The following is a 14,301-nucleotide window of genomic DNA, read 5'->3' on the forward strand; positions in this document are numbered from 1 at the left end:
TGATTCCCAGATCATAAAACTCTTCCATTTCTCTTCCATTGTAGAAAATGTTGGAGAGCTTAGTAAGTCTTAGAAATTAAGTTATATATGTATTGATTAATCTTTCAGAGGCCATGTAATATCCTCAGCTGAAAGGGATACAGAAGGCCTATGTCTGGCTCAGCACTGGACAACCCCAAGAATCACACCATGTGCCTGACAGCCTTGTCCAAACACTTCTTCAGCTCTGTTAGGCTGGTGCTCTGACGACTTCCCTGGTGAGCCCGTTCCAGTGCACAACCACCCTCTGGGTGAGAAACATTTTGAGGTTAATAACATAAACCTCCCCTGACACAGCTTCAGGTAATTTCCTCAGGTCCTGTCACTGATCAGCAGAGAGCCGAGATCAGTGCCTGCACTTCCTCTTCCCCTCCTGAGGAAGTTGCAGACTGCAATGAGGTTTCCCCTCAATCTCCTCTTCTCCAGGCTGAACAGACCAAGTTACCACTCCTCACATGGCTTCCCCTCAAGGTCCTTTGCCGTCTTTTGTTGCCCTCTTTTGGACACACTCTAAGAGCTTTATATCTTTCTTGTATCATGTCACACAAACCAGCCCCCAGCACTGGAGGTGAGGCTGCCCCAGTGCAGACCAGAGCAGGACAATCCCCTCCCTTGCCCAGCTGGTGATGCTGTCCCTGATGCCCCCCAGGATAGGACAGGGTTGGCTCTCCTGGCTGCCAGGGCACTGCTGACTCAAATTCAGCTTGCCCTCAACAAGAACTCCCAGCAGCACTGCTTTCCAGCCTCTCATTCCCCAGTCTGTACATCCAGGGTTGCTCTATCCCAAGTGCAGAATTTAGCACTTGTCTTTGTTAAACCTCATAGAGTTGGTGATTGCCCAGCCCTCTGATTTGCCAAAGTCTCTCTGAAGGACCTCTCTTCCTTTGAGGGAGTCAACAGCTCCTCCCAATTTAGTAGATGATTCTTATTTTTGAATATATATATATATTTTCTAATATTACTGTGTAAGGAAACTTTCCATCCTTAAAAACCTGAAAATTAAATAATGAAATTGGTTCTCATGAGGAGATGGCCATGCTTGAATGGTTTCCATGTGAAGGAATCACAGGTCACTCACAGAGTTCTTCACATTTTGGATTCCTTTATTTTATTTTTAATAATTCAGGTGCTTGTTGTACTAGCTTATTGGATACAAATCCAGGAGTGTGCATGGGAACAGGAGCAGTGTGCTTGTAACAGGAAATCATCAACAACCTGCAGTGCACAGAGTAATGACACTGCCAGTAATCATACTGATTCTAGCACATTGCTTTCAGTTTGGGCTCTAACGAGCCATGCTATCATTTTCAAATGACTGATGGTGGGTACAGATAACCAAGTGAAAAATTCCTTTAAATGCAGCTCTTCCTCGGCTGGGGTACCACATGCTACCAAAATATGCATAAGGCTTGGTGAGAGCTTCCCCATTTCCAACATTACTTTGTCAGCTGAAATATGGCAGTGGAGAAAAGTGCTTGGGTCTATTCAGGCAGATTATGCTGAAGGGACCTGCACTTGCAGTGATTGTTTATTTAAATGTATGAAGGCAAAATACAGAAAACACCCTGTAAACTGAACAAGTAAAATACAGATATATGTATTTTACTGAAAGGCTCAGGCCATCTTTGCTAATTTCATACCTGTAAACTGTTTGCCAAATTGCAAGTTATTAAGAGTAAGTAGCGTAGCATAGTTTTTATATAGGTACTCTTAGTATTGCCTATTATAAGGTGATATAGATATACCTGTCTATAAGGTATTCTTATTATTACCTGTTTGTATAGACTATCTTAGTATTATTTAGGTTTTAAAGATGTATTCTTATGCTTATTCTTTCTTGTACTATCAGCTGGTAAGGTGGGTTCAGTACTGTCATTCTGAAGTGAACACATAATTACATGGAGCTGAGGTTAAAATTATATTGCAATGTCTGATATAGATAAGTAAGTAAATAAGTAAGTAAGAAAATCCAATAATGGAGGCTTAAATAAAGAACATTTCTGTTTTATTAATTTATGCCATTTTAAAGGCAAAAATATACCATGAAATCTTACTTTTAGGCTCTTATTTTTCTTTTTTAACAGGACTGGGAGTTTCCACATTTTATGGGTGATGTTGAAGTGAATCTTCCAGGCTTGCCCTCAGCACACATGCAATTCAAAGTACCTTATTTCCAAAAGATACTGAAAGAGGAATATCACATACATATAACAGGTAGGCAATCTTACAGGTTGTGACACAGTCACACAGTGAACTGCTTCTGTTTAATAAATGTATGCTACTATGGTCTTACGCATGTATTTTTGTGTGTGTCCCAGCCTTTTTTTTTCTATCTATCTCTCCATATCCATATTCTCCATATATAACCATCTCAAGGAAATGAGGAACCCGTATCTTACAAATCAGAGAAGCCTGCTGTTTTTCATGGATTTCAGCAACTCCTTGTGACAATAAGTAATACTTATTACTTATGACAATAATGTAACTTCAGACATCTTTTCTCTAAAATTACTCTCTCTGGGAAATTAGAAGGTTATTTCATCTTCAAATCTCTTATGCATTCAGATGCCTTTGCTATGATTTATGCTAATATCTTTTCATAACTTCGGTCATTCTCATCTGGCAAAGGCCACTCATAACCGTACTTCCATCAGTCATCTAACAAGAAGCAGACAGTTAAATAACCTCATATAAAATAGAATTGCAGTGATTCAAATGGATGATACATATAGATAAAAAAGTACCTGATCCTTGCATACTGTGAGTCAGTATTTTATTAACAGTAGAGAATGGAAAAGAGAAGAAGGTTAAATAGGGATAACTATTTTGGTTTTACCTTCAAGTTATACAAAACGAGTATAGCTCCTCTCTCTACATTGAGAAGAGATGGATAATAATGTATAACAGAAGAATGCAGGTGTGAATTGGCAGGGGTCTTTAGCTGCTAATATAAAAAGTCACAGCACATGACGCCACAGAGAAATAAGATAGATGAGGGCAACCAAAGACAAGCCAAAAGAAGCTCCTGCAGACCAGGGACAAAAGGAGCCTTCAGAGATGATACAAAGATAAGGCCAAGAGGTAGCAGGTGACTCACAAGCTCAGCGGACAGCTAAAGCTGAGGGAAGAAAATGTGTCAAGGAAAGAATGACATAAGCACTGAGTTGAGACAGACTGAATGAGGCCTCAGAAAAGGTGTTTTCAGCAGAGAATGCAGGAATGAGATTAAAAACAGAAAAGAAGATAAAAATAGTGTTGGCTATTGACTGAGGGAAGGCAAATGGGCCAGAAGGTATTACAGATGGAGGGATAGAAAGTTTTTCAAAATTGAAGGTAGGTGCCCTGATGGAATGCTGACAGAGAATAGCCAGCCAGCAAGGAGAAAGAGGAGCTGGTACCTATCTGAGGGAGACCATTTGAGCCATTAGTGATTAATGGAACAGGATAAAGTAAATGATGGCCCAGTCAGTTACTAGAAGGTGTAGGGTGAAAGGAGATGTGATGTGTACATGAGGAACACATTCTTCTCTCCATGGTGAGCAAAAAGAGAAAGGAGCAGAGGGAAAATAAAAGTTTAAGCATCAGATATTTTATGTGAATTACACGAATGGAATTCAGGGAAAGCAAAAAAGATATTTTTTTTCCTTTTTCTCAAGACTAGGGAATTAATTTGGAGGGGCTCAGTCCCTCAAGGTTCCCAGATGCCATGCTGTTATTCCACTGTATAAGGAAAAATAGTGGGATGGATGCACAAACGAGCAGGAAAAAAGATTGAGGCATGGTAGGTTGGGCTGTGTCACCAGATACAGAAACTTGGCATACAAGTAATGGGTGATAGAAGTTGAATTGAAGAGCAAAGAGCAGTTTTGCATTGTAGAAGAGACGGGGACATTGATTATAATCAGGGATAATCAAAGAATAAACAAGAGCAAAGAACATAAATTAGTAATCAGAAATGCAACTGCTAGCAGTGCTGCTGTTTGAAAACAGGCCAGCCAAAAAACCCCAATATTTATGCATTGTTGTCTTCTGCAGAGTGGACTGGAGTCCTTTCTGATTTTCTAGTGAGAAGGCATTCTTTTAATGAGGATGAGATAATGAATGAAGGCTGAGGAAAATTTTTCCCTGCTCAGCATTAACAAAATCCATTTATTAGATTCACTAGACAAATCAATCCATTTGACTGCACATCACGTATCCTGTGTACTGAGTGCCTGTTTTATCTCAATGCTACACCACACTTTAGGAGATCTAATAAACAGCCATAACACATGGCACAAGAACCTCCCTTTGGGTAAGTTTTGCTTGAACCATCTGTTCTTGCCATCAGTCTTTGTCTTAGGTTACGACATCATGTTGTATAATTTTCAAGCCCTAGTCTGGATGTGCAGATACTTGAATATTCTACTCAAATCAAGGTGCTAATAAAAAAAAATAAAAATAATTAAGAAACCCAAACAAACAAACAAACAAAAACCCACCAAACAAACTGGTTTAAAATATATTTATATATAATATTATATTTATATATTTATATATAAATATATTTTTATATATATATATTCATATATAATATATATTTATATATATTATATTATATATATAATATAATATATATTAATATAATATATATTAATATAATATATATTAAATGATGCACATGCATGCAACTTCAGCAGGTGACAGGGGGGTAGGAGAATGATAATGACTGGGAGAACCCTCTATTTAAGCCATGTTTAATACATGGAATCCATAATGTTAAATTTAACCACAGAACTTCTTTTAAGTAACAAAGAGGAAATGAACACCGAGGCCTGAAAAACATTTCTTTTAGTACTGGCTATATAGATAAATCCTGTAAATCTATGACCTGTGCTCTAATTTTTAGAAACTGGAAACCATTTTCTCCCAAGTAGTAAGGAGAAAGAAAACATGGATGAAATAACATTTGCCATCTTCTTCCTGGTGATTTTTATTCTTTATTAGTTCTTACACAGTCTGTTTTAGTCACTGTTGATTGATGTAAATAAAAGGAGTCCTATTCAATATCGTTTTTTCAAATAAGTAATGGCCCCACACAGGAACAGCTCTAAGGAAAGCTACATTCCAAAGAGTCAAGGATTTCAAGCCACCGTTTTGTTGGTTTGTCCTTGATGGCTTTGAGCAAGTCCTTTACAGATGAAGAATTTCAATTACATGCTCTGTGTTGCCAGCTTTTCTGATTTCATCACAAGTCTTAAAACTGTTGCTCTTTTTTCTTTTTTTTTTCTTTTTCTTTTTCTTTTTCTTTTTCTTTTTCTTTTTCTTTTTCTTTTTCTTTTTCTTTTTCTTTTTCTTTTTCTTTTTCTTTTTCTTTTTCTTTTTCTTTTTCTTTTTCTTTTTCTTCTTTTCCTTTTACTTTGTCTAAAAGACTTATCTCCCGAATTCAGTGACTAAGTGAGATTTTCAGCTTTCATAAAATAAAGATCATGACTACAGAGGAAAAAAATTAAAGTTTGCTTATGCATAATTCAATGTCTAAAAGACAGAAAAATACAACACTAAGTATATTATTTTAACCCATGCTACTTTAATAGCATGCTTTCTTAGGCCTGGCTTGTGATTTCTGTATGTTGTTGGCAGTAATATTGAATTAACATCTTCTGACTCTAGCTGATATGCTTCAGTGTAATTTTAAATTTACTATTAAAAGCTTATCTTATTTTTACTGCTAACAGAGTACCTCATTTTACTCTCATTTCTTTGCAGCTCCTTGCAAGAAACTCCTTGCAAGCATCTACTGAGTATTAAATATTTTCATTCTGTTTTGATAGCCACTTTTTTAAATGAACATCAAAAATAACTTGAATTCCTGCATCTGCTTAGCTCATCTGGATTTCCCTTGACAGATGGTTCATTGCAAAGTGTGTGTTTTCCTTTTTAGGCTGATGAAAATTAGGTTTATGAAAATACATATTCTATCCTAGTTTCTATAATACCCAAGGAAATTTATAAAACTTAAAAGTAAATTTTGTTACTTCAGATTCTTTTGTGATTTGAAGGCACTGGGGGAGCCTGCCTCGTGCCCTTTAATGGCAGCACTGGAAATACAAGAGCATCTACTGTCAAGCATGCAGATAATTTTCAAACTGAAAATGTTGGTTTAGGTATCAAAAGAGATAGGAGATTTCGCTGGCTGTTTATAACATCTTTCTAAGGGCTGATCTGGCCCAAGTGTCCTTCCACCTAAAGGAGAAATAATCACCTTCATAGCTGGGGAATTCCCAGCGTGGCTGGTTTGTGGAGTTAAACCAACAGCATGCCTAGATTCAGCCCAAGCTTACACAGGGTAGCCTGAGGGCATCTGTGGGCAAAAATAGAAAGGTTGGAGGTAAAAACAAAGCTGTCTGTACACACAGATGTGAAAAAAAACTCAGGGGATTAACATCTTAGATCAGCTGTGAGTGGTCTGTCTGCCTGCATGTATCTAACTAATAACACTAACATGACAGAAGATAGGGAGAACATTTCAAATGTTTTACAGCAGTGTCTGAGCGGTTTTAGACACAAATTACAGTTGAGAGAGAAGTCAAAAGTTAACATTTCCTGCACTAGCCTCTGGCTGTGGTTGCACAGCATGAGGCTGCTTGCATCTAGCCTTATTAAGTGGAATTTTCACATTACCTCTTGACCTCAGTACGGTTGCTGAGAATTGGCTTCCACATGAGATCCTTTTTGTTGGGAAATGAATGGTCTGTTCCAGAGGTGGCATACAAGAATAAAACTGGTCCAGAATCAGCAGCTGGTTTGGAATATTGGGATATATTCCCAATGTTGTGTGTGGGATTGTCCAAAAATCTTTTTCAATGGTGAATACATATGAATTTCTGGAAAAGGGAAAAATAAAAATCCATGATTTTTTTCAAAATGAGAAAACCCTGGCATTCATGTGCGGTGCACAGTCATTAAGCTTCAGCAGGGAGGGGAGACTGTTTCTAAGTAGAGTTCTGTACAGACTGGTGTTCAGAGCATGGTCTTATGATGCAGGTCCAAGCTGCCACAAGTGGAGGTTATTGTAGAATCAAGGCTTGCCTTCTGGTGAGTGTTCTAGCCAGGAGGATACAATCCTCTTCAACATACATGCTTTCTCAGTAAACAGGAATGAATTTTCATCCCCAAATACTGGTTGTAGTCTACAACACCTATTAAAACATTTCACGTTTTGCATCACAGCCTGACAAGGACACTAACACTCTTGGGTTCAGTTTTTCTTTTGGAGGATCTTTGTTGCATCAAATTGCAGTATTGTACCACGTTTCCAAACACACCAAATCAGATTCCTAACTCTCCAAATATTATGTGTGGCATGTAAAATATCAGTGCTGTGAAAGTTATTAAGCTATAAAATTATTAGCTAGGTCTCTTTTTAGGTAGTGCATGGCTGAATGACACAACCTATATTCCCATGTAACATTCTTCATTGTTAACTTAACTGAAGACTGGATAAAATTCTTTTCAGTTTGCTGAAATGATTGACTAGCCTTCCAGTCTTGAGAGTTGATCCTATTACATCCTTCCATTTCAAATTTTGTCTTTGAATAAACCACTTTCCATCCAAAAAGGGCAAAGTGGGGTCAGGAATATGCCAGTATTCTTGGCCACACAAATTTCATTGAAGTAGAGCCAACCCTAAAGAAGCAGTCATAGTAATCCTACAGAAACTGGGTAAGAGACAAGTCAAATGACCTCGTAGTGGGGGGGCTCCATTTTGCCTTGTCACTTTTCATCTGGAATGAAACTTGAAATATTTTTAAATAAAATTAATATTTATACCTTCATAATATATTTATTATTATCCTTTGCATAGTTACAAACTTGAAAGTGTTCATGCACAAGATCAAAGGTTGTGATTGACTTTTAATTTACCTAGCTTATTTCCTACATAAGCTTGATATATGACTTAAAGTTTGCTATAAAAATAATTATGCTAAAATTAAGTTGCAATAGACAATCATTTCTTATACATAGATTATAAACATTTAAGTTATAATGTTAAAGGTTGGTGAATATATTAAATCTCTGTATAACCACATACGAGCACAATGACATTTTGTGGTCCAGAACATCACAGACCTAGAAGGATTGCTTGGTTGGCTTATTTGGCTGTCATGCCTGCTACAGCAGCAGTGAAGTAAATCTCTTGGAGAGGGATAGATGACAGAAGACACTCTATTCTAGAAAGAGGTAAATACTTGCTGTAAGTACCCAAGACAGCACTAACTCAGTTATGTTGTGTCCAAGGAGATTAATGCAGCCCTTGGCTACAAGGATTACTGGGTAGGAGCAGAAAGATGTCATTGTGTTCATATATGGTTATAGTGAGACTGTTACTCATACACAGCCTTTGGTTCTGGTGACAAAGGCTGATTCAAAAAAGGAAAACTCATAGAGCTTATCAAACATAACAGTGATGCAGAGGATGGAAAAATTGTCTAGAAAGGAGAAATTTAAGTAGTTTTGAGAAAATCCACTGTAGAGCAGAAGCTGTTCTCAGTCAACTAGCTGCCATTTAGACATACCGGTCGCAGTTCATCTTCTCTAAATGGGATGATGGACCTAAGCAGTTTGTGTAACCCACATGGACCCAACAATCCCAGCGGCTGAGCTCAGGGCTTTGTTTCTGCCTGCCTACTTCTGACTAGGAGCTGAATGAGGGAGCTTCAAGTTCATACTTTCTATGAAACAGGAACAGTGTACCTTTCTTAGACCAGGCAACTGCTTAAATTCTTAATGTGAAAGGGGTGGAGAATTTTTTTTCATTCTCATTGTAATTTGTGTTTAGCCTACTTTTCCTAAGGAAGTGAGAATTATATGATTTTGTCCTATGTGTGGTTTGATTTTACTCTATCAAACATTCAGCATCAAATACCTTTGAACCCATGGCCATTTTCAAAACATTTTCAGACAGTGAGAATATGAAAAACTGTTATATTAACATTGTATCATAAGAAATGGCAATAAGGTAATGAAGAGTAATTTAAGTGCCCAGCTGAGGGAAAAACAAGAAGTCAGCTATTTTGCTTGACAGCAGCTGTCGCAGTGCCTCACGGAGCAGCGACTCCGTCCACCCGAGCTAGTCCAACACTGCGATCAGACAAGGAACACTTCTCTGGAACCCGGGAACCAGAGGAGCGGCTAAGGGGGTTTTCCACTTGTCACAGGAGAAACCACGCTGACAGCAGAGGAAGGAGTCTGACTCAGCTGAAGGGCAAAATCCAAGGTCTTTATTCAGTCCCTGCCAGGAGCTCTGAGCCTTAGGGGAGCTGCTCCAGCAGAGCGCCCAGGGCAACAAGCTCTGGGCTGAAATGCAGGGGAGGGACTAAGGGAGGAGACAGACCAACATACAAGGTGGGAGTGGAACAAGATTGGAGGGACATTTAAAGAAACCAATGAGAACATAAAGAGAGGAACTTCCTCGGCTCCTGCCCTATCACTTGATGTCCTTACCCGAACTCTCTAGAACCTGGGAGTAACAGTCAAATGACAGGCAGGGCCCGTAGGAGGGGACTGGGAGGAATATGGGAGGGGCAGGGACAGGGAAGAGGGGCAGGGACAAACCTTGGAACATAACATTTCTCAGTACAGGGGCTGTGGAACAAACCATTATAGCGAAAATAAATAACATAAAATATAATATGAAAATAAATAACACAGAGCACAATGCAACAAGCAGCTATTGATAAGTGAATCCTGTGCCTTTCTGTTTAAAGATAGATGTGATGAGAAAAATAGAAACATGAAATACATGGCGAACATTCACAGGAAACATCAAATTACATTGTATTGATTGTTATATTATTTCATAGTTTAGCATCACTTTCAGTCTCTTGGTGTTGATTTAACAAATTTAAATATTATTAAATGTGGTGATAATAGTCTGAAAAGATAGTTTTCTTTAACATGTCAATTATAAAATTCACCAGGGAGAATTATAATTATAAAATTATAAAATAACCAGGGAGAAATCATAGAATGATTTCAGTTGGAAGGGACCCTAAGGATCACTTGGTTCCAGCCCTTCTGATGTGAGCAGGGATACCTTCCTCTACACTATTTTGCTCAAAGCCCCATCCAACCTGACTTTGATAGAGGAATTATTCAGGAATTATAGGATTGTCTACAGAGTCTTTTCAGTCCATTTTTATTTCTGGATAGTAACAATAACACATGAGAATAAATATTCTTGTTTATTTTCAGTCTATTTAGTCTAAACTGAAGAGAACTACTAAACATTAACTCCTGAATCCAATAAGTTAGTCTCCTTACCCTCCTGAAGAATTCTGGGTATACAGTTTGAACATGCATACTTTCAGGAACTGGAATCCATTAATTCTTGGCAAGACACTAACATAATTTGATAGATCCTGTGATACATTCTCTTTTTCACTTGAAGCATGCTTAAATATGATTCAAGCAAAGACCAAGATCTTTCATCACCAGCAGGAACATTCCTCTGTGCATGTATTTTCACTTAATGCTGACATGTAGATTTGCCAGGTTCTTGGGTGGCAGCAGTCCTCACTGCACAGGTGAGATAGTAACATACGTCCAACTAGAATGTAAGATAGGCTTTGACTGTAAAATAGTATAATTTGTTATGTGTATTCATAGACACATTATAAAAAAGTTAAGCTGGCTAGACTTTGAAGTCTACAATCAGCCCCTGCTATTTCTCAAGAATCTCGCTGTGATTCTATTAATCACAGTTTGTCTGATTGCCTGTACCAGAACATATCTGCACACCATGTTAGGTATATCAAAAAACTTAAGTATATACTCTTAAAATTCACATAATTACCAACCTTAAAAACCTCAGTCTCTTCAGTAATTTCTGGAATATAAATCGTTCTGTCAAATATGGACTTTTCATGTAAAATTTCCATATCAACATTTTTAAAGCCCTAGAATTAATGCTTTTTTAGGTTTATTGGTCTATAACACATCACCTAGTGATCTAATCAACTGATCACTTACAAACTGTAATGTCATTGAATACATATACTGCTCTGCTTGTGTTACAAAATTGTTTTGTGTCAAGACCTAATTGTGAAATACTAAGGGATATTCAGCATAAATGTGACCGTGGTGGAAATTTATTTACAATTTTGCTTTCCAGATTAATAAAAAAGAACTCTTTTTCTCTCAGTACTTTTACATATAATGGCATTTGTACTGCTTCTAAAATGGATATATGAGATAACAGAACTTTCTTTTTCCAAACAGGCAAATGGTTTAACTATGGAATTATCTTCCTTGTTTTAATCTTGGATCTGAATATGTGGAAGAATCAAATATTTTACAAACCTCATGAATATGGTCAATATATTGGTCCTGGACAGAAGATCTACACAGTGAAAGACTCAGAGAGTTTGAAAGATCTTAACAGAACTAAGTTATCATGGGAGTGGAGATCCAATAACACTAACCCATTGACGAACCGGACCTATGCCGAAGGGGACATGTTCTTGCACAGCAGGTTCACAGGTTCCAGCCTTGATGTCAAATGCCTGGCTTTTATTCCAAGTTTGCTGGCTTTTGCTTTGTTTGGTTTCTTCATCTGGTTCTTTGGGCGATTTCAGAAAACTGACCAAGGCATGGAGAATTTAGACAAGTCGTACACAAGAATGAAACGAAAGTCACCATCAGATATGGGAATGACACGAGAAAATACACAGGTGTTAGAAGAACCACTGAATTTTCAAGAACCACATCTGGTGTCCATAAAATCAGACTTAAGTGAAATAGTTTTTAATTCTTCTCTCCTAACTTCTGAAAACTTGAACGCACAACTGAATGAACAAGACAGCCCTTTACAGCCAGTACCAGAGTCCTCTGTCCCTAAGAATAATCCTGTGACATAGAGGAAGATACCCAGGAAAATCAGTTTAAATAAGCAGTTACTCTAAGATTTCAGTTTTACCTTTTGTAAGTTAAGATTTACATAGTGTTTAGAATAAGAAACTCAACCTATACCAAGAGGTGCTCAGCATGCTTTTTCTAGGAATTTTGGTTTTTTATTTGTATTATAGTACGTGCCTATTGTATATCTAACATTCCTTTATAGATTGCTTCCCAAAATTGCACAAGCTATTTATTAATACATTACCTTAACTGTATAATAGTGTATTAGATGATTACTTGCAGGTATAAAATTCTACCGTGGTGGTGCCTTGAGACATTAAACTGTTTTTTAACTCAACAGGCATATAGCACACTTCTTTTCATCTGTTTTGCAAAGCTTTTTGTATATGGTTGTTTCAAGTATCATTTGATGTCTTGACAGAAGAGATAAATATAGTTATTCCTAAAAAAGGTTTTCTGCTAGGACATCACCACTTGACTTTGTTATTTACTCATCTGTGAAATAAGAGATTTTGATGACCAGACCACAGAGAAGCATGTTGATTACCTTTTAATTCTTCTGGCTAGCTGCCAAACACAAATACAGATTTATTATGCAGTAAACAGCAGAGACATAATACAGCATGGGTCACTAGTTGTGAAAATATGAGTTTCTCCATGAGTAATAGCAATTATGTGATAATGCCTAATTATGTTTTTCTTAATTAAAGATAAACTGTGCCTTGATTTAAAGTTTTGCCCTTCACCTTTTAGAAACAGAGGTGAAAATACATGGTTGAAGCAAGTCTTTCCATCATCACACCAACCCCATGCAACATCAAAGAGCCAATGGAGTGATTACAGTAAAGGACACAAAGCCCATTAAATCCAGTATTTTTGCAATTCAGTTCAGATATGGTCTGGGTAAATGTGAAACATACATAGGAACATACTGCTTATAGTCTAATTTCTCCAAATACTGAAGAAATGTTGAGGGTTTTTAATTAAAATAAATTACTAGTTAAATTTTATTGCACTTTTTTTTTTTTTTTTTTTTTTTTTTTTTTTTTTTTTTTTTTTGTCGTTCATTTGTTATGCATGAATATTTACAACTTGGAACCAGAAATAGAGGGAAACTGGGGTTTTTGCTTTTATGAAGGGGCCTTTGTAATGTGAATTTCTGTGCTGTATGATCAAACTACTTGCACTAGAGAAATTGCTTATCTAAAACATCAGAAAGACTCTGACTTTCCTCTAATTTAGTTCTATAAAATTGTTGTTACAAGTTACCAAATAATAACTCATTTTTAAGACTGAATTATTTCCCTGTCACTTTCTGGTGTTGCTGTATTTTGTCTTTGTGACTTTTTTATCTCTGTTGGTTTTGATCTATTTGCTTTTAAGTTTTCGTGCTGAATTTAGCATGCATAATAGAACTATGCATTTATTAACTGTCACTTGAGAGCCAGTTTTAATAAACATCATTCAACAATTGTTTTTTATGAGGCAGGAACACACTGTTATTTTTGCAATTTTTAAAAACATTTTACTCGTGTGTTTCTCTATTTCAATTGATAAATATTACTGACACCAAAAAAGACAACATCACAGTGATGTCAAAATAAAAGATTTTTATGAAATATTTAATATGTTATCAAGGAAAATATTTTAAAATCATACTAATTCTTTATCCATTAAAAATTATGGCTAAACCCAAATCTACTCACTTTTGACTAGTGCAACCTATAAATTTGTTTAATTGACTTACGATATAATCAAAGACAAGCCATTAATAAGTAAGGATAAAACTGTGTGAGATCCTGCTTGTACTATATAAGACATGATATACTGATTCAAACAGCATTTGATTTCTTTAGTTACAGAAATAGCTGTTTAATTTTGCAGATACCTGCTTCTCTGTATGTTTTGGACACTGTAAACCCAATACGGAAAATCTCTCACTAACTCTTTTCTCTATTTGTGCAGAGTAGTAGTTAAATACATTAAAATGTAGGCAGAAAAATGAAATAATTACTTGAGCCTTACAGCCTGCATGATTACTTGACTCTAATGTAACTGTTATTAAGCAACTGATTTCACAGCTAAAATAATTCCTTGACCTCGTATTGAGTTAATGCTTTTAAGGTCATTATAAGCTTTCATGAAAGAGAAAAACATCAAGTAATCCTAGAATCTGCATGAGTACTTAAACTAATGGTCAAGCATAGAGACTGCTTATATGATGAATTCATAAGAAGTTTAAAGATTCAGTGTAACCACTCAACATGGTCAACAGATCTTTTTAATTAATGGAGAAAGGATTTCTCAGTCATGTAGGAGTTTCATTTGTTATTACAGACAAAGACAGAAGAAGAGAGGAGT

The 14,301-nt window shown here is 36.6% G+C and overlaps 1 protein-coding gene across 6 annotated transcripts in view; it reads left to right on the forward strand.

The window, feature by feature from the left end:
* TMEM117 (transmembrane protein 117) overlaps positions 1 to 12,950 on the forward strand; it is a 202,338-nt gene extending 189,388 nt beyond the window's left edge. For 5 of the 6 annotated variants that reach the window (XM_040063079.2, XM_040063080.2, XM_040063077.2 and 2 more), the window contains exons 7-8: positions 2,124 to 2,253; positions 11,302 to 12,950. In XM_040063079.2, the coding sequence (XP_039919013.1) occupies positions 2,124 to 2,253; positions 11,302 to 11,939 (768 nt within the window). In that variant the 3' untranslated portion in view covers positions 11,940 to 12,950. The remainder of the gene's footprint in view (positions 1 to 2,123; positions 2,254 to 11,301) is intronic. The other variant, XM_058420374.1, reaches the window with a different exon arrangement.
* The last annotated feature ends 1,351 nt before the right edge of the window (positions 12,951 to 14,301 follow it).

This window comes from Hirundo rustica, chromosome 4 (genome assembly GCF_015227805.2).
Source record: "Hirundo rustica isolate bHirRus1 chromosome 4, bHirRus1.pri.v3, whole genome shotgun sequence".
Taxonomy (NCBI): domain Eukaryota; kingdom Metazoa; phylum Chordata; class Aves; order Passeriformes; family Hirundinidae; genus Hirundo; species Hirundo rustica.